Source organism: Rana temporaria, chromosome 4, assembly GCF_905171775.1.
Source record: "Rana temporaria chromosome 4, aRanTem1.1, whole genome shotgun sequence".
Taxonomy (NCBI): Eukaryota; Metazoa; Chordata; class Amphibia; order Anura; family Ranidae; genus Rana; species Rana temporaria.
The window spans coordinates 439,685,196-439,705,908 of record NC_053492.1 but is presented as its reverse complement, the minus strand read 5'-3'; the positions used below and the strand labels follow the sequence as shown (position 1 = coordinate 439,705,908).

The 20,713-nt window shown below is 44.9% G+C and overlaps 1 protein-coding gene across 2 annotated transcripts in view; it reads left to right on the top strand.

Moving 5' to 3' along the window:
* Positions 1–20,713, top strand: part of SERTAD4 (SERTA domain containing 4) — an 87,589-nt gene that overhangs the window by 42,062 nt on the left and 24,814 nt on the right. The window contains exons 1-2 of one of the 2 annotated variants that reach the window (XM_040351497.1): positions 1,493–2,281; positions 6,311–6,496. In XM_040351497.1, the coding sequence (XP_040207431.1) occupies positions 6,328–6,496 (169 nt within the window). In that variant the 5' untranslated portion in view covers positions 1,493–2,281; positions 6,311–6,327. Of the gene's footprint in view, positions 1–1,492; positions 2,282–6,310; positions 6,497–20,713 lie in introns of those variants that run through there. The other variant, XM_040351496.1, reaches the window with a different exon arrangement.

Genomic DNA, 20,713 nt, shown 5'->3' with positions numbered 1-20,713 from the left:
TGTTTCCTAAACCCACCGATTTAACAGTTTCCCAAAACAGTTACGTTCAAGGCATTCCGTGAAAAATAACTGTCATAGCTGTTTGTGCTTTCAACACAACTGTCAAACCATCAAATGGCTGGTGCCATAACTGATAAAATGTGCAGCACCATAACAGCTGCAGATCAAGCAGAGGCTAAGATGGCAGCCTCCTTGAGTGTAAAGGATAGGAGGGTTTATTTCCGGTTTCAGCTGGTCCTTACATTGCTCCTATTTTGCCAGATTCATGGCAAATCAGCTGGAATTTGAGCTGTAGGTGGCCCTGTCGGCACCACCCAGCTGAAAAAAGAGAAGTCTAAGGGCTCGTTCACACCATACTTGCATTAAAACTGATGGGAAAACCAACATCAGTTTCCATCAGTTATGTGCCCTATTCACACCAATGTTGATGTCTTGTCAGTTTTTTTCCGCATGTAATACCAGTGTAGTGGTGTGAACAGGGCACATAGAGAACAATTGTTTGTTTTTTTTTGTTCCCTTGCAGAAAAACTGATGTCTCTGCACCATGAGGTGAACGAGGCCTCAAAGTGATTGGCTACTTTTACCCAGCATGGGCAATTGAGTTATTTTAAAGCAAATCCAAGCTTTGCTTAGGAAGCAGGTTTTCTGCACAGAAGGTGCCATAGGATTATTAAACCTTACCCTATCACCAGGGACAGGTGCCACTCCCCCCATAATGCACCAGTGGACTACCCGTTCACCCCAGCTACATGTGACAGTGATTAATATGGTGCTTAGGTGAAGATTGTGGGCCAGATCCACAAACTAATTACGCCGGCGTATCTATGGATACGCCGCGTAATTTTTAAAATGCCCCGTCGTATCTTTGTTTTGTATCCACAAAACAACATACGACTGAATCTGGGCTCGATCCGACTGGCGTACGTCTTAGTACGCCGTCGGATCATAGGTGCATATTTACGCTGGCCGCTAGGTGGCGTTCCTGTCGAATTCCGCGTTGAGTATGCAAATTAGCTAGATACGGCGATCAACGAACGTACGTCTGGCCAGTGCATTTTTTTACGTCGTTTCCGTAAGGCTTTTTCCGGCGTATAGTTACCCCTGCTATATGAGGCGTATCCTATGTTAAGTATGGCCGTCGTTCCCGTGTCAAATTTTTAAAATGTTACGTCGTTTGCGTAAGTCGTTCGCGAATAGGGCTTTGCGTAGAATGACGCCACCGTTGTAAGCATTGGCTTGTTCCAGTTTAATTTTGAGCATGCGCACTGGGATACCCCCACGGACGGCTCATGCGCCGTTAAAAAAAACGTCATTTACGTTGGGTCACTGCGTATTAACATAAAACACGCCCCCATCACATACATTTGAATTGCGCGCCCTTACGCCGCCTAAGTTACACTACGCCGCCGTAACTTACGGCGGGAATTCTTTGAGGATACAAAAAAAAGCTGTAAGTTACGGCGGCGTACGCCGGACGGATAGAAGCGCCGCGCTTCGTGGATCTGGCCCTGTGTGTCTATCTGCCCAAAACCTAGATTTTTTTATCTACAGTAAGTGCATTTTTAATTCAGATTCAAATATTTGCCCGAAGCGCTGCTTCAAATCAAACACAGAATTGGCACCTAAAATGGCAAATGTGGCTTTCTTCTTTACAACCTTGCTGAGTGCACACTACGGCGTTATACTGGAAATAATGAGTTGTGGAAGTGTGCAGCAATGTAGCGAGATGAAACGCGGCTTAGTGTACAGGAAGGTGAGGATAAGAGTGGAACAGGGAAATGCGGAGGGAGGGGGACAGCACAATAGGCACATCTAATGAGAGAGAGAAAGCTCTATTGAAAGTCGGAGGCTGAGTGTCGGATGACTAGCTCCCAAACCCTACTCCTGTTTAATATTCCTCCCTGCTCTCTTCATGTTGTGCTTGGCTCCTGTGGGATTGGAACTCACGTCTTGGAACCAAAGCCAATTTTCTGTCTTAATCTCACAATGTTTTGACTGGAGGCAGATTCAGTTTAGTCCGAGTGGAAACTACGAAAGCGACGCTCTGCTTTTCATAAAGACGACGGAGAAACGGGTCGCTGGTCCCCGGAAAAAGATGACATAGAAGCGACCTGGCCGGAAACAAAAAGGACTTTTAAGTAAATCAATGCATTCTATTTTTCTTTTGTATCGGGGGAAAGGGTCGTATTCTTTACCGCGATAGCAAATATTTCCAGCGACTGTTTCCTTTTACTGCTCTGCAAGAGGACTTTCCTTGTCTGGTACCTGGAGAATACGCGAGGTTAGTAAGAAATATGGGCACCGGTTACCCTGCTGTGTAAACACCAGACAAAGGCAACTCATCAGAATGTAGCTGTCACTTTCCCAGTAACAATTATGGAATTTTTTGGGGGTTTCCTGAGTGTCAGTGTGGTCTGTGGTCATACCTGGGGGTCCTGTGTCAGTTTTACAAGGTCTTTCGGAATGGTGCAATAGGGGAATGTTACAGCAAGCAGGACTTCCTATACACAATCCATTGTAGTGATTATTTTGGAATGATTTAAATCAAATAGTTACATATATACTAGTTATATAATGAGGATAGATAGATAGATAGATAGATAGATAGATAGATAGATAGATAGATAGATAGATAGATAGATAGATAGATAGATAGATGGATGCTTGTAGATATATACCGTACTGTACATACATAGATCATGTACATAAAATAATAAAACAAATGTTTATAGATTTTCTTATTTTTTTTACTTTTATAAATATTACAATACAAATTGGTGCCATTTGGGTAATATGCAGTGACAGGTAGAATTAATTTTTCTTAGTAGGTGGGCTAAACAAAATATAGGAAAATACGGGCAAAGGTGGAATGTTTGCCCATAGAAACTAATCAGATTTCACCCTCCAGGGACTCTGATCGGTCATTATGTTACCTGTGACATCAACAGGCCAGCTCACCTTGTTCCGATGTTTTGGAAATTATTGTATAATAATACTGTATAATAATACTACTACTAATAATAAAATATAATACAATATATAATATAAGTAATATAAGAATATTGTATAATATACTATATATATATATATATATATATATATATATATATATATAAATATAAATATTTTTTTTACAGTAATATATATATATATATATATATATATATATATAAAATTAATAAACAATAATTTCCAACCACTAGGATATATATATATATATATATATATATATATATATATATATATATATATATATATATATACATATACATATAGATATATATATAAATATATATAGAGATATATATATATATATATATACACACACACACTATATTACCAAAAGTATTGGGCCACCTGCCTTTACACACACGTGAACTTTAATGGCATCCCAGCCTTTATGCTGGCCATACACTATATGAAAAATCGTTCAAACACATTTTTCGAAAAACGAACGTGAGAGCAAACGATAGTACCATCATGTAATGACCGAGAAATCGTTCAATGGACATAAATTAATACATTTTTTTTCACATATACCTAGTGCAAATAGTTTGGAAGGGAAACACATTAACCTATCAATTTATCATTTGTTCGGCAGAAAATTTCCAAACTTTCCATCGTTCCTCCACCCCAAACTTGCTCATCCTTGTCTTTATGGATCTTGCTTTGTGCACTGGTCCAAATCATTTGGTGGAGGGGGGGGGGTTATGGTGTGGGGTTGTTATTTAGGGGTTGAGCTTGGCCCCTTAGTTCCAGGGAACGGAACTCTTAAGAAGTCAGCATACCAAGATATTGTGGACATTTTCATGCTTCCAACTTTATTGGAACAGTTTGGGATCTAAGGCACTGCTGCCTCTAATTGCCAGTCTCACAATATTTGGAGTGAGATTTGGTGATGCCACTACTGTTTTGCAAACTGTTCTCCATGCTGGAGTGTAAGCTGCATCTGAGTACCTGCAGTGCAAAGATTTCCCCTGCTCTCCACATTGTGCTTGATTCTTTATATGGATCTGTGATTTCTGAACCTCTCCTGCTTCATGATTTCTCCTTCAGTCATCAATCTGCAGTCAGCAGGGGGTATAATTTGAGAAAGCAAAGCCCTGCATGTACTAAGATGGCTCCTCCACACAGAGTGTAAAAAGACATGGTAAGTCAGTAATGGGGAAAAGAGAGACCTCAGGCAGTGCTGGTGGCTGGTATCCTGCTTGCCTGTTTTGGGCACAGCTTCCGGAGTTCAGCTTCTCCCTTAATACTCAACCATAACCTAAATAATACCTGAAAGTGAAACTTCACCCTAAAGGGGAAGTTCCACTTAATGTCCTCCTCCCCCTTCCACTAACACTTTTGGGCATTTTTTGGGGGGGGGGGGGGGGTTGCAGGTACCTAGTTTCGGTAGGTACCTGCTTCCACTTGCAGTTGGATCGCTGGAAGTAAGATTTCTGATTGCACAGGACAGGTTCTTTTAAGATCAACAGGTATTTTTTCTTATCAAACGGGAGCAGATAAGATAAGTTCATTGTTGGGGTTTACATACACTCTCCCCTAACACTTGACCCTCTAGATCAAAATCCGGTTGGTTCAGCAGGGACCGGCCAAATTTTAATCCATGTATGGGCACCCTGGTTGTACACAAGTCGATTTATTGATCAACTTGTGCACAGCCAGGCTGTCTGGGTTTTCCCGAACAATTACTGCCGCAGGCTATAGCCAGCAACACTAATCATTGTGTCCCGCCAGTAGGGAAGGCTCAGTTGCGGTAGGGATTACCCCATCAACACTGACTGTGGTGGAAGGAAAGAAAATTGCATAATCTATGGCCTGCCTAACTGTCCCCCTAAAATTGAATGCGACCTCCAATTCCTTACCCTCCAATCCCTTACCCTATCTATGGCCTATGTTAACCCCTAGTAACCCCTAACACTAAAACAACCACCTTAAGTAGTGTAGTCACCTTTCCCTGTGTCTGGTGCAGCTGCACAAAATCCAACCACAATGATCATGGAAGTAAAGTCACCTGCTGGGGAATTTTAGAAAGTAGTTTTATTTTATCCGTTTGCATCTTTGGAGTGAACACAGGTGCACTGGATGACACTTCACTGTTCAGTAATGAGGAATATGAATTTTATGTACATAAAATAATAAAAAATGTGTCCATTATTGGCAGCTGAGTGCATGTAAATGCCTTGATACTTATGGTTGGGTCCTCCCAACTGGGCCTTTTATTGACCATTTATTTTTTATAACATTATGCGCTCTTCCGCTAACCCTACAATTCCATCTAGATTCTGTTTTATGTTTTTTGATCCATGAGATTAGCAATACAATTAAACGACCAAATGCTAGCTACTATCAGCTTATAATGGATGACTTGTATGCAACCTTTTAGAAAAATACATTACTTTTGATTTGAAGTGCCTCTAAGGTGGGACAGAAATCATTGGTTTGGCATAAGACAGACAGGTAAATTAATAGGAAATGGTCAGATTATGTTGCTGTGTCCCACTTGATCGCTCACAAACTGTTCACACTGGCACATAAAAGTATTATTTATGAGAAAATATAGGAATTAGGCTGGGTACAGATATGGGGTTTCCCCGCATTCAATTTGCCTAACATGTGAGTGTGCCCGGCTTGCAATAGAGTCGGTTCACACATGTCCGGGGCGGCCACCATCTGCATTCCAAAAGGGTCCTGTGCATCTTTGGGTCCGGTTCAGGTGGGAATTTAGACAAAAATTCGGACCTGATTTGCACCTGAACCAGTGAACAGGAACGTATCGGACCCCCTGCTGGGAACTGCGACTGGACATATATGACCCCAGTTTTAAACTGGCTTGTGATCTAATGGTTCGATACCCTAGAGCAGGGGTCTACACACTTTCTAAGCAAAGGGCCAGTTTACTGTTCTTTAGACTTTGGGGGGGCCAGTCTGTTAGTGTGAGTAGAAAATGCCCTTATGTCAATTGGAGTAAGCAATGCCCATTTATTGGTATTAGTAGGTGGAATAGTGCTCCATCATTGGTATCAGGGGAAAGAATAATGCCCCATCATTGGTGTCAGTGGTAGGAATAGTGACCCAAAGGCCAGATATAGGCAGGCAAACCCCTGGGCCTCAGCTGGGAACTCACTGCCCTAGTGTATGAAGGTAAGAGCCCCTCACACCTTCTGCATCATGTAATATTCTGGTATCTTGTTGAGGATAAAATGTATATTTTACTGTTTACTTGAATTCTGAACATAATTTGGGGGTTTCTCACAACACTGCCAGCTCTCACAATACTTACATCCTGCTTTGTGTCCTTTTTCAGATCGCTGGTTATAAGAGATGACTGTGGTTCTGTCCATGAACAGATTCTGCAGCCCCATTACCTCTGAGGGCGCTACTGACATTGTGGACTATAGGAGTGTGTGGGAGTCCCAGGACAACGCAGACAGATCCTCCACCTCTCCCCATGCCCAGCACCAGGAGTACAGACTATGTGACCCTTCTACAGGTACGTGTCTACTACACATTATAAGCGAATACACACAATGTGTTGGGTTTCATTATTGTACTAGGAGGGTGTATACAAGACCCCTGGCAGAAACAAGAACAAAAAGTTTTTTTTCCCTGCAAAAATATGTCCAAAATTGATGCCGGTTTTGTCGATCCCTGGACCATAGTGGGAGGAACATTGCACCTGAGATCCAAGTTCAGCAGAAAAGGTCTTACTCTTCTTGTTTTTAAAAATAAGGCTCACTTCTATTTTATTAAAGTGGAATTCCAGATTTTACTTATCTATTCTTAAAATTGCTCCTATCGCCCTTTTTACTCTTAATTCTAGAAGGAAGATGCTTATACCTACCTATTCTCAGGATGCTCCAGTCTGGTCATGTGATCAGCTCCCAACGGAGGAGGAACAGCCAACAACAGATGATTAATAGTATGCCTATGGGTGGCGTCACCACGCAGGCATTCCATCCACTGCTGGCTCTCTCTTCTTTCTCCTAAAGCCAGCTGCTGGGCAGATGAGGTGACCAGACTGGAGTGCTCTGTGAATAGGTAGACATAAGCATCTCTCTTCTGCAGGCTTGTTAGAATAGGAGTTAAAAGGAGGGTGGTAGCAGATTTAAGATGAGATAGTTATAGCCTGGAATGCCATTTTATATGTTCTGTTCCTCAGAGGATGAAGTAAATGTAGTACTTTGCCCCATCTTCCTATGTGTGGTCTAAGGCTAGGTGCGAGGGCAGGGCATCACTCATCGACCCCACACCCATCTGCAACTCAGCTAGCAAGGAGAGGTCTGCTTTGACAGATGGCACTTTTCTCTGTTTCCAAGCACTTGCCCAATACAAGGATCTCATGAGGAATGCAAAAGGGCAGCTTGCCAGCTGAGATATTCCAGGCAAACTGTCAATTGCTTGGAGAAAAAAAGCACTGTGTGTCAAACCAGCCATCTCTTTGTTATCTGCGTTGTCGGTTGGCCATGAAGGGATGAGGAGTGCCCTGTCCAACTTTAAAACTAGCCTTAGACAGTGTGTAGGAAGATGAGACAAAGCAATACAGGTATTGGGGAGCAGAACACATTAAAAGAGAAATATGTTTTTTTTTTTCCTATCCGTACTTACCTCGGTGAATGCAGCTGTCCCCCAGCGTCTCTGCACTGAGAACTGAGCCACCGAACACCGCCGATGGCTCGGTTCCCACTCCTCCCCGAGCAGAGTGATGCTGACTGTCAGTCAGCATAGCTTCTGCTCTACTTCTCAGCACTCATTGGAGCGTTGAGCAGTGGAGGGGCGGGGTGAGGCTCAGCGTTTTAGAGGCTCGCTGAGACTGCCATTAACCAGACTTGGAAGCCGGGATGACATGCTACCCCGACTGATTCCAGTGACGTCAGCGGAGAGCGGACTTCAGACTGCTCTCCTCTGAAAATTTATCACAGGAGTGCAAAACTAATCGCACTGCTGTGACCCAGAGGAGAAGCCCAGCCTACAAAAGCTCAAGCTGGACTTCTCCTTTAATACAAATGGAAGCAAGGCTTCTTTTAAAAAAAGTAAGGTGGGCAGAAATAGAACCAGCAAATAAAGGAGAGGTTGCTTATTCTCTCTCCCACCCCCCCAAGAATAATAAGAAACCAGTGGGTAGACTTCTACTCTACTTCTACGTCTCACAGCAGAATACACCATGAAGTGGAAACAAGGAGTGAATGGAGACTGACTCAGAAGTACCAAACAAATGTCTAATACTCATAGGGCTAGATTCACATAGATTAGCGGATCTTTAGATTGTGATTTACGATCCGCCGGCGCACTTTTGCGAGGCTAGTGCGCAGTATTCACAAAGCACTTACCTCCAAACTTGCGTCGGCGGATCGTAACTCCCCCGGCGGAATTCAAATTCCGCGGCTAGGGGGAGTGTACAATTTAACCACTTGCCGACGGCGCACCGTCATTATACGTCCACAAGGTGGCTCTGCTGGGCGAGAGCACGTAATATGACGTCCTCTCTCCCAGCCGCCACTAGGGGCGCGCGCGCGCCGCCGGAGGCGCGCGCCCCCCCCGCGCTCCCCCGACTCCCGTGCGTGTGCCCGGCGGGCGTGATCGCCGCCGGGCACACGCGATCGCTCGGTACAGAGCGGGGACCGGGAGCTGTGTGTGTAAACACACAGCTCCCGGTCCTGTCAGCAGGGGAAATGCTGATCTTCTGTTCATACAATGTATGAACCGAGGATCAGTGTTTCCCCTAGTGAGGCCACCCCCCCCCCCCCACAGTAAGAACACACCCAGGCATACTTAACCCCTTCCCCGCCCCCTAGTGTTAACCCCTTCACTGCCAGTGGCATTTTTATAGTAATCCAATGCATTTTTATAGCACTGATCGCTATAAAAATGCCAATGGTCCCAAAAATGTGTCAAAAGTGTCCGAAGTGTCCGCCATAATGTCGCAGTACCGGGAAAAAAAATCGCTGATCGCCGCCATTACTAGTAAAAAAAATATAATAAAAATGACATAAAAATACCCCCTATTTTGTAAACGCTATAACTTTTGCGCAAACCAATCAATAAACGCCTATTGCGATTTTTTTTACGAAAAATATGTAGAAGAAAACGTATCGGCCTAAACTGAGGAAAAAAAAAGTTTTTTTATATATTTTTGGGGGATATTTATTATAGCAAAAAGTAAAAAATATTCATTTTTTTCAAAATTGTCGCTCTATTTTTGTTTATAGCGCAAAAACTAAAAACCGCAAAGGTGATCAAATACCACCAAAAGAAAGCTCTATTTGTGGGAAAAAAAGGACGCCAATTTTGTTTGGGAGCCACGTCGCACGACCGCGCAATTGTCTGTTAAAGCGACGCAGTCCAGAATCGCAAAAAGTACTCTGGTCTTTGGGCAGCAACATGGTCCGGGGGGTAAGTGGTTAAATCAGGCGCGTTCCCGCGCCGATTTAACTGCGCATGCGCCGCCGGCGATATTTTCCAGTGCGCATGCTCCAAATGACGTCGCTAGGACGTCATTGTTTTCGGCAGGAAAGTAAATTCCGGCCATCCGTATTCCCGACCGACTTACGCAAACTACGTAAAAATTTGAAACTCGGCGCGGGAACGATGGCCATACTTAACATTAGCTACCCCTCATATAGCAGGGGTAACTATCCGCCGGAAAAAGCCGAACGCAAACGACGTAAAAAAAAAGCGACGGGGGGGGGTTCGTTACTGAATCGGCGGTTCTCCTCATTTGCATATCCGACTCGTAAAAAAACGAGGCGACACCTAGCAGCCGGCGGGAGATTGCAGCCTAAGATCCGACGGTGTAAGTCACTTACCCCAGTCGGATCTAAGGGAGATCTATGCGTAACTGATTCTTATGAATCAGTCGCACAGATCCGACCGTCGGATCTCAGAGATATGACGGCGTATCAGGAGATACGCCGTCGTATCTCTTTGTGAATCTGGCCCATAGTATAAAGCATCCTCTACTCGCTAGAGTAGGCTTCCTCAGGAGGAGTGTCAGAGCGGTAGAACAGCAGTTTGCCTAAATCATCTTGAACACTACCGTATGGAGATAAAATATGGCTGTGATACAAAGTGCCATATTGGGAATACAAGCAACATGTACTCACATTTGTGAATCATCTGCGAGAAACAGCAGTTGGAAATACCATTTGAGAGATCTGCAACTTTGTTTCCATGTGGTGTGAAGACAACATAAACTCCTGCGGTTTTAACATTTAACAGAAGCTTCACCTGTGAGATATTCTTACAATTTGGACTGAATTTTATGACAGTTGGCAGACAATATGAGGAACTGCAGTCATTTAAAAAAAAATTTAAGTCAACAGCTACAAATACTAAAGCTACTGACTTTTAGGAAACAGACACTTAGGCCCCTTTCACATTGAGGCGTTTTTCATGCGGTACAGCGCTAAAAATAGTGCTGCTATACCGCATGAAAAAATCATGCCCTGCAGGCTTCAATGTGAAAGCCCGAAGGCTTTCACACTGAAGCAGTGCAGTAGCAGGAACGCTCCAAAAGTCCTGCTAGGACGGTGTGTTTACTGCTCCTATACCGCGCCTTCCCATTGAAATCAATGGGAAACTGCGGTAATACCGCGGTATTAACCCTTTTTAGGCCGCTAGCGGGGGTTAAAACCTCACCGCTAGCGCCCGAATATTGCGGTAAATACGACGGTATAGCGGCGCTACAAATAGCGCGGCTATAGCGTCACCGCGGCTCCACCGCCCAATGTGAAAGGGGCCTTACCAGCCCAGGAGTCCAGCACTGTCTTCACCTGGGCCCGTTCTTTGCTGGACTTTGGACTCCTGGCATCGCCATCATGGCTGTGGGAGTCAGCTGTGACTTCCTGCCATTTCACAGCCAACTCCCACAGCGATCTTGCGCAAGCACAGTGGGGAGCTGGATGGTAAACAGCAGGAAGTAACAGAAAGCGGTTCCCCACTGCGTGAGATTGTACTTCACTGTCCTGCAGCCTCTTGGGACGTTCGACTTGTCCCAGAAGCTTGAATGTGAGGGGGCAATCTTACATAATCAATTCTTGCCTAGGTGAGAAATGCGGAAGTGGGATGGAGTACAGGTATGAAAAAGGTCCCAGAAACTCCACCCCCCAAACTTATTTTACTTGGGTGGGGGAGAGAGGGTGAGGCAACTTAGCAGTGCTTTCACTTTTAAGAGAAGGTCCACTTTAATTTAGGAAGATCAGCACAGTGCAATATATTGTTTATAGTGTTGGTAACATACTCCAATATTTACAGCCACTTGGACAACTCGGTCAGCATAATTCAATCACCATGATATCAGGGGTTGGGTTGAAGAAGATGTCAATTATTTTGCTTTGTGCACTGGTCCAAATCATTTGGTGGAGGGAGGATTATGGTGTGGGGTTGTTTTTCAGGGCTTGGGCTTGGCCCCCTAGTTTCAGTGAAGGGAACTCTTAAAGTGGAGTTCCACCCAAAAGTGGAACTGCCGCTTAATCCACTCCTCGTCCCCTTACATGCCACATTTGGGGGGGGGGAGTGGGGGCTTCAGGAGGAGTGGGACTTCCTGTCCCACTTCCTCCTTCCGCTGAGGGGCTGCTAAGGCGGATAGTCAGATCGCCTTTTGGCAGCCCCTCCCTGTAGGCGATCGCCTGGGACACGGGACAGGTCCCAGGCGATCGCCTGTCCAATAGGATGGCGCCGCTCGCGCATGCGCAGTGACGCTCGCGCATGCGCAGTGGGTGCCCGGCCGTGAAGCCGAAAGCTGTCACAGCCAGGTGCCCACACTTGGAATGAAGACGCCAGCCGGAGAGGGGGGAGAGGAGCAGAGCCCCGGCCGGCGCGTTGCTGGAACGTGGAGCAGGTGAGTGTATGTTTATTAAAAGCCAGCAGCTACACTTTTTGTAGCTGCTGACTTTTAATAAACATAAAAAATGACTGGAACACCCCTTCAAGGTGTCAGCATACCAAGACATTTCAGACAATTCAATTTCATGCTCCCAACTTTGTGGGAAGAGTTTGTGGATGGCCCCTTCCTTTTCCAACATGACTGCGCACCAGTGCACAATGCAAGGTCCATAAAGACCTGACCAGAGTCCTGACCTCAACCCAATAGAACACCTTTGGGATAAATTAGAGCGGAAACTGCAAGCCAGGCCTTCTCATCCAATATCAGGGCCTGACCCCACAAATGTGCTTCTGGAAGAATGGTCAAACATTCCCATAGACACACTCCTAAACCTTGTGGATAGCCTTTCCAGAAGAGTTGAAGCTGATATAGCTGCAAAGGGTGGGCCAACTCAATATTGAACCCTATGGACTAAGACTGGGATGCCATTAAAGTTCATGTGCGTGTAAAGGCAGGTGTCCCAATACTTTTGACAATAGAGTGTGTATTTTCTCCCTTGCTGAAGCCAAAATGTTCACACATGGTACCTTTAATTAGATTTTTTGTTTGGAAAGGACCATAGCATCTTATCATATGACTCTCTGCTATGCAGTCTACTTATTTTTGTCAGTGTAAGGGCTCGTGAAGACAGCATTGTTGACATGCATTTTAAGACATACTTAAAGCCAAAACTTTTTTTTGTAGTTTTGGATGAAATGCAAAAGAGTAGGAACTACTGAGGAGATTTTTCCTCTCCATCTAACCAGGTGGCCATTGTCTCCGGTACAGAAATATTGTGTCATACAAAATTGACCAGTTGCCACATAAACAGGAGCTGAGGGGAAATCTTCCAATGGGGACAACTGCTCCAGTAACAACTGTCCAAAGTTGGCCATATGCTTTGTAGTCTCACTGTACAATCTCCTTTGGTTTTACCAAAACTATGTACCTAAAAAATCCAATCCATTTGTATCCAGTCAGGCAGACCCTCACACTACATAGTTGTTGTAAGATTTAGAGGTGCGCCGAATATAAAAAAAAAAAAAAGCTTTTGAGTCACATGACCTATGAAAAATACACCATAAACACAGTAAAATCACAGCAAAATTGCGTGTTTTTGGTGCCATTATCGGCACCGATAACACAATTTTCGCCTGAAATTTTGATGCATCTCTCATAAGATCTACAATATATTGTATGGTCAGATTGCAATGTGTGTGATGACCTTAATGCGGCATTACACCCAAAAGTGGAAGATCCGCTTTAAGACCTCCTCACCCCCTTACATGCCTGGCATGCAATGTTTTGGGGCGGGGGGGGGAGTAGGTACCTAGTTTTGACAGGTACCCAGCTCCCACTTCCACTCAGGCCGCCTAGGCGACTCGAGCGGAAATTCTCCTCTCCCCTCTCTCCCTGCAATCTTCTGGGACTTGTCACAGGTGCCAGAAGATTGCCCAGCCATTGTGAAGCCGCAAGCTGTTACAGCCGTGTGCTCACACTTGTGATGCCGGCACCTACCCCCTGACCACCCACCTACAAAATAACACTGTCCATTTGCATTACCCAGGCCATGATACCTCACTTCAAAGGGCAGCAAATTTAATTTGCCATGTTACCTTCAGTAAGTAGTGACACTTCAGACGTCAGAGGGGCTCATTGATGTCAATGAGACTGTGCCGTAATGAGACTGTGCCTTATGCCAGCCGCTTGGCATGAAGCGGCAGCTTGGTATCACAATACAAAAGATCCTTAAGATCGTAAAAAGAAAAAATATTGGCAATCAGGAAGGGTCATCCCACCCCCCTGGAATACTTTTCAGAGGGGTGATGATGACTCTGCCGACATTGAAGAAGTTCACGACGAGAAGTGAACTCATTCCCTACTCCATCCAAAAACAATAAAAATGTTTTGCCTTTTAAAATCTTTTAAGTGCATGTCTGCAGATTCCCATTCACTTTTATAGTGTAGTGTGGAGGCAGCTTTTCATCTGGTTTGCGTTGTATTTTTTTTTGGACGCAGCCAGTCCTTTTGAAAACCATTGCAAGCAAAGCATGAACACAACCCTTGCATGCGTGAGCCCTAAATGTGGGCGGGGTTACAGCGGACCGCATTGGAATTAGGGAACACGCTCCTGGCTGTTCATTCAGGGCAGGTCAGAGGATGAGGATACGGACCTCTCCGTTGCTTTGATTGGAGGGGTATCCAGGGGCGAATGCGTGAATATAAATTAGAACCAGTGCCCGGGAAAGCTTTGTCGGTTATAAAATGCTATGTTTGACCGGAATAGAAAACTCCTTTAATGCCATTCTTCGGCGAGGCTTTGCGTGCATTAATCTGCATTAATCATTACCTTCTGCATGTTGGGCTCTGTGGATGTCTGAGGAGACGGATCAGCTTTCCAGAATGCTGCAGGGAATTCACCTCACAGGACCGCATGACTGATCTTTAATAAAGGCACTTAGTCAGGGAAGCTGTGCCTGAGATACAATGCCTGGATTCTGCCAAGATGGCTCTGTCTCCAGAGGAAATAACTCGCAGTGGTGAAGGGTTAGTTCACCTTTACTAAAAAAAAAAAAATGCCTATGCAGATAAGGGGCGTCTGTAGATAAAAACAAGCTAAGCAGCTCTGACTTAAGTTGAATTATACCCTAAAGCCCTGTACACACGCTTGGTTTTCTCAGCAGTAAAAAGTCAGTCGAAAAAATCTAGGGGAAAGCCCAGAACCCGGCAGGAAAACTGCCATGGAGCTTTGGCCGGGCCATGTGTATGCTCCATCGGTACTGCCTCGCAGTGTTTCCCATAGGTAAGTAGTAGATCTGGCAAAAAAAAAACACCGGGAATCCCGACGGGAAAATAGAGAGCAGGTTCTCTATTTTCCCGCCAGGATTCCTGGCTGTTTTCCTGACAGGAAAACTGCGAGGAAGCATACACACGTCCGGTTTTCCCGGCCAAAAGCTCTCCTGGCAGTTTTCCTGCCGGGAAAACCGGTCGTGTGTATGAGGCTTTACTGTAGGTGTAGGCCATTTACCTCCGGAAGCCTGACTGGAATACTCCCAGGATATTGCTAAGTGAGGCCTAGTTGTTACTGCTCACCTTCTCCATCACAAGAGTGAGCTCTTTCTCTAAATCACATCTCTTCACATGCTTTCTATCCCCTGATGCAGTAGCTCTCAGCTCAGGATTTGAGGCCCCGTACACACGTCCGAGGAACTCGACGTGCCAAACACATCGAGTTCCTCGTTGAGTTCAGTGTTGAAGCCGCCGAGGAGCTCGGCGGGCCAACTTTCCTCATTGAACAACGAGGAAATAGAGAACATGTTCTCTATTCGGCCCGACGAGTTCCTCGACAGCTTCCTCGCTGAAAAGTGTACACACGACCGAGTTTCTCGTCAGAATCCAGCTCCGACCGAGTTTCTGGCTGAATTCTGCCGAGAAACTCGGTCGTGTGTACGGGGCCTGAGAGCTCACTGGTGAAGGTGTTCAAGACTAGCAACATCCTGGGAGTATTCCAATCAAACTTCATGAGGTATGTAAATGCATACCTCCCAACCGTCCCGGAATGAGCAGGATCATCCTGAATTTCCTCTCCTCTCTTCATTCATAACGGAAGTATATTAAACTGTGTATACTATGCTTCAGTTTGCGAATGAACAGGAAGCCACGCTGTACAGAGCACTTCCTATGCATTCAGTGTCCAGTACAGCTGAGGATGCAGAGAAAGATACTGAGGATTCTATGGGGTTGATTTACTAATACTGGAGAATGCAAAATCTAGTGCAACTCTGCATAGAAACCAATCAGCTTCAATCAAAGTTAGAAGCTGATTGGCTACCATACACAGCTGCACCAGATTTTGCACTCTCCAGTTTTAGTATATTAACCCCAATCCTTTTCCCTTTTCTCAAATGTGAGGCATCCGGGGTCTGTTTAGAACGCTGATATTTCACCAAAGCCCCCCAACAGGGCTGTTAAAAATGTTAAATAATAAATACAATTCTAAAAACTGTGAAAGAAAATGTTATAAATATGATTAAGGGCTTGTTCACGTGTGCTTTGGTCTCTAAAGAGCGATCTTCAGACAGCATTTCACAGGCAGTAAGGAGGTATTGTATTGCCTCCTCACTGCCTGCTTCAACCCACACTAGAATTGCATGCAGCTGCAGGGTGCTTGCAGAGCAGCACCATTCACTTGAATGGGTTGAGTTTGACAGGGGGTATAATTCATGCCGTGAAACAAAGTATCATGGGTACAGCATGGGTGCATCCCCAGGTGCTGCATCTGCAGCTAAAGGGGGGGGTAGCAGTTGAGGCACTTGGGGGGGGGGGGGTGAAAGATTGTCCCCTCCTGGCCATCATAATTTAACCGCACCCACTTTTCCCTGCCGCGGGTCGCTATCCACCTGAAGTGTCCCTCATTCTCAGCTTCAAACGTTGGGAGGTATGTGTAAATGGCCTACACCTGTAGTAAGGGCATTATTCAACTTTAGTCAGAGCTGCACATTTATCTGCAGATGCCCCTTATCTGCATAGGCAGGTTTTTGCTAATGGGGAACTAACCCTTTAACCTCCCTGGCGGTAAACCCGAGCGTGACTCGGGGTTGGTTTTTCATGTTAGGATCGGTAACCCCGAGTCACGCTCGGGGTGGACGTGCAGAGTGTGCAGCGGCGCGGCTTACCTTTCGCTGGATCCACAGGCAAGTCACTCACCTTGTCCCTGCATCCACCGATGCCACCCCGCTGTGTGAGCGAGCGGGACCTCCTCGCTCGATTCACAGTCTCTGTGTGCCGCCGATCTCCGTTCCCTGCGACGTTACGACGCACGGGAGCGGAGAACGGCGCCAAATTCAAAAAAGTAAACAAACACTTTACATACAGTATACTGTAATCTTATAGATTACAGTACTGTATGTAAAAAATACACACCCCCCTTGTCCCTAGTGGTCTGCCCAGTGTCCTGCATGTTCTTTTATAAAAATAAAAAAATTTAATTTCTGCCTAAAAACTGTAGATTGTCCAAAAGTGTCCCTTTATGTCAAAAATGGTTTTAGATCAGCTAGAAAACAGCGATAATAAATTATAATCACTTGCAGAAATGTGCGATAGCGATTTGTGGGGAAATTCGTCATAAAAAAAAAAAAAAATAATGACAGCGACAATTCTGCAACTGAGCAAATTTCAGTGATTTTGAGTTGATTACATTATTGAATAATTTTTATTTTAATTATATTATTACTTGCTATAATTATTTATAATTATTTATTATATTATAATTTAAAAATTTGTTTTTAAAAAAATGTCATACCCGGGATGCCTATTAGATTCATGTTTGGTCAGATTTAAGTGAGTTATTCCTAAAAATTACAGGCCTACAGTATAAAACACCAAATTTCCTTGCAAATAATTGTACCGCTTTCAGCATGTTTTTTCAGACAGAATCATACCGCCAGGGAGGTTAAGCCGGGTTCACACCTATGTGAATTGAATACGTGTTTCCCCGCATTCAATTCGCATAGCAGGAGAATGTAACTGCCTCTCTATGGACAGGCTGTTGCACTACATTTGGTAAATCTAAGTAAATTAGCCAATCACATTGTGATTGTAAATGATAGATAGATAGATAGATAGATAGATAGATAGATAGATAGATAGATAGATAGATAGATAGATAGATAGGTAGATAGATAGATAGATAGATAGATAGATAGATAGATAGATACTTTTTTCTTTGCATTTTATGGCATGTTGGCAGGAACAGTGACAGGCAGACAAAGCTCATGAGCCTGCAAATCCCATTTCCATAGTTACACATCTGATGATAAGTAAATTTAAGGTGGGTGCCTGAAAAACACAATGATGACTCCACCGCCTACCAGACACACATGGCAGCCAGTGTGCAGCACAGACAACAATAATAAGTTGTAGGTAAAGTGACATCCATGTCATTATTAAATGTCTGATCACTGTAATATAATTCCAGCTTCATGTATCATTGCAGCATAATAGGTGCATGTCACCCCCATATCACAATGGGAATAGGTTCACATACTGTAGATAACAAATCTCAGAAAGCAATGGGATGCTGATAGAAGATCTGGAGAGATGCTGTCAGTGTGCAGCCAATGTTGTACCTGGCTCAATTGATTTTCGATCTCTTGTCGAGTCAGGTGGTGCTTACTCTAATGACCTCAATACAGGGCACTTAAACCCCCTTCCTACCCAGACCATTTTTCAGCTTTCAGCACTGTCACACTTTGAATGACAATTGCGCGGTCATGCAACACTGTACCCAAATTACATTTTTATATTCAGATTTACAGCGACTGCACTTCCAAGTGCACTTTGCACTTGTAGTGCAAAGTAGATTTGCCTTTCGTAAATAACCCCCAATGTGTTTTAGTTTTTGCTATAATAAATATCCAAAACATTATTTTTAAAACAAATTTCTTTCTCCTGATATATATTCTTCTACACATTTCTGTTAAAAAAAAATTGCAATAAGCATATATACACTAGGATGCAATCAAGGGGTTAAATGTGTTCCCTAGGGAGTGATTCTAACTGTAGGGGGAGGGAACTCACAAGGGGAGGAGACCGATCGGTGTTCCTCTGTACTGGGAACACACCATCGGTCTTCTCTCACCTGACAGGACGTGGATCTGTGGGGGTTATTAACAAAAGGCAAATCCACTTTGCGCAACAAGTGCAAACTACAAGTGCAAAGTGCACTTGGAAGTGCAGTCGCTGTAAATCTGAGGGGTAGATCTGAAATGAAGGGAAGCTCTGCTGATTTTACCATCCAATCATGTGCAAGCTAAAATGCTGTTTTTTATTCTCCTTGCATGTCCCCCTCGGATCTACAGTGACTGCACTTCCAAGTGCACTTTCAGTGCAATTTCAAGTGCACTTTGCACTTGTAGTGCAATGTGGATTTGCCTTTCGTAAATAACCCCCTGTGTGTTTACACACACAGATCCACGATCCTGCTCTGTTACCAGGCAATCGCGGGTGCCCGGCGGACATCGTGGCACATGCATCGGTTGCCGAGTGACGTAGCGCGCATGCCCCCTAGAGGGCCGAGGACGTCATACGACGCCCAGCCAGAATGAGAGCCGCACCGCACTGCCGTCATTTGATGGGCGGCGAGCAGTTAATTCCCACACACTGCACATATACGTCTATGGCAGCCAAGGTGTCTGTGATGGGAGCACACTCCCAGCACGGTGACTGAGCTGCCATAGACAGCCCACGGTCTCTGGTTATGATCCGGAGCAGGTGAGACAGACGCCCTGTCAAGTGACCAATGTGACAGCCAATCAAAGGGATCATGTGATTGTGAAGTCAGTCCCACCCTCTCCCCCCAAGCTTAAAGTGGAGCTCCAGTCCCCCAATCTTTTGACATAATGTATGTGAATACTGATTGCCTGGATACAGTAGGTAGACTGCTCCACGGATCACCTACCAGGACGTTTTCAGGAGGATCCTGATTAGTCAGGCCCCTTTCACACTTGTGCGACTTGTCCTGCGACTTGGGACTGCAAAGTTACATGACAAGTCGTTCCCTATGATTTCCAATGATAACCATTCATATACATATGTGTGACTTCAAGTCGCGCCAACTTCAAAGTAGTCCCTGTACTACTTTGGTCCAACTTTCATGCGAGTTGAGGTCCATATACCTCAAGTTTACACAGGCATTCCCTCAAATTGTGGCAAAATCATGCGACTTTGAAGTTGCGGTAGTGTGAAAGGGGCCTCCGTGATTCTTCTGATTTGTTAGTTTCAAGACCCGATTACAGTAGCTGCACTTTGTATTGATTTGTTGACACTACAGTGGACTCACGTGTCCCAGGAGATCGCCTAGAGGGAGGGGCTGTGTAAGAGCAGAGGAGGAGTCGCCTAGGCGGCCCGTAGGTGGAAGTAGGAAGTGGGACAGGAAGTTCCACTCCTACCGAATAACCCCCCCCCCCCCCAAAATAATGACATGACAAATGTGGCATGTAAGGGGGCACTTTTGGGTGGAACTCCGCTTTAAGACTAAATGAGCCAATATTCCCACACCACACAGAATATGTTAATCGGGAACCCTGGGCCAGATTCACAAAAGAGATACGACGGCGTATCTCCTGATACGCCGTCGTATCTCTGTTTTAGGGGCTTCCTAACTATGCGCCTGATTCATAGAATCAGTTACGCATAGTTTGCCCTAAGATCCGACAGGTGTAATTGAATTACACTGTCGGATCTTAGGATGCAATACCTCGGCCGCCGCTGGGGGGAGTTTGCGTCGTAAACCAGCGTCGGGTATGCAAATTAGTACTTACGGCGATCCACGACGGTTTTTCGTGCTCGCTACGTCGCTGCTAGTCTAGTTTCCCGTCGCAAAGTTAGTCGTCGTTTTAGCTGCCCTAACTTTACACAGCTCATGTTAAAGTATGGCCGTCGTTCCCGCGTCGAAATTAAAACATTTTTTTTGAACGTCCGGGAATACGAAAGTACACTACGCACGTCGCCGTTCAAAAAAATGACATCACTTCGCGCAAAGCACGCCGGGAAATTCAAAAGTGAGCATGCGCAGTAGGTCCGGCGCGGGAGCGCACCTAATTTAAATGGCACACGCCCCGCGGGCTTACGCCGGAGGCCGCCGGCGTAGGTTTTCATTGCAAGTGCTTTGTGAATCAGGCACTTGCGATGAAAACTTGCGTCGGTGTAACGTATCTACGATACGTTACGCCGCCACACTTCTACGTGAATCTGGCCCCCTATGTGAAGAAACAAATAAAACAACAATTAAAAATGGAAAATAAAAATTAAGTAATAATAAAAAAATAATAATAATGAACCAAAACC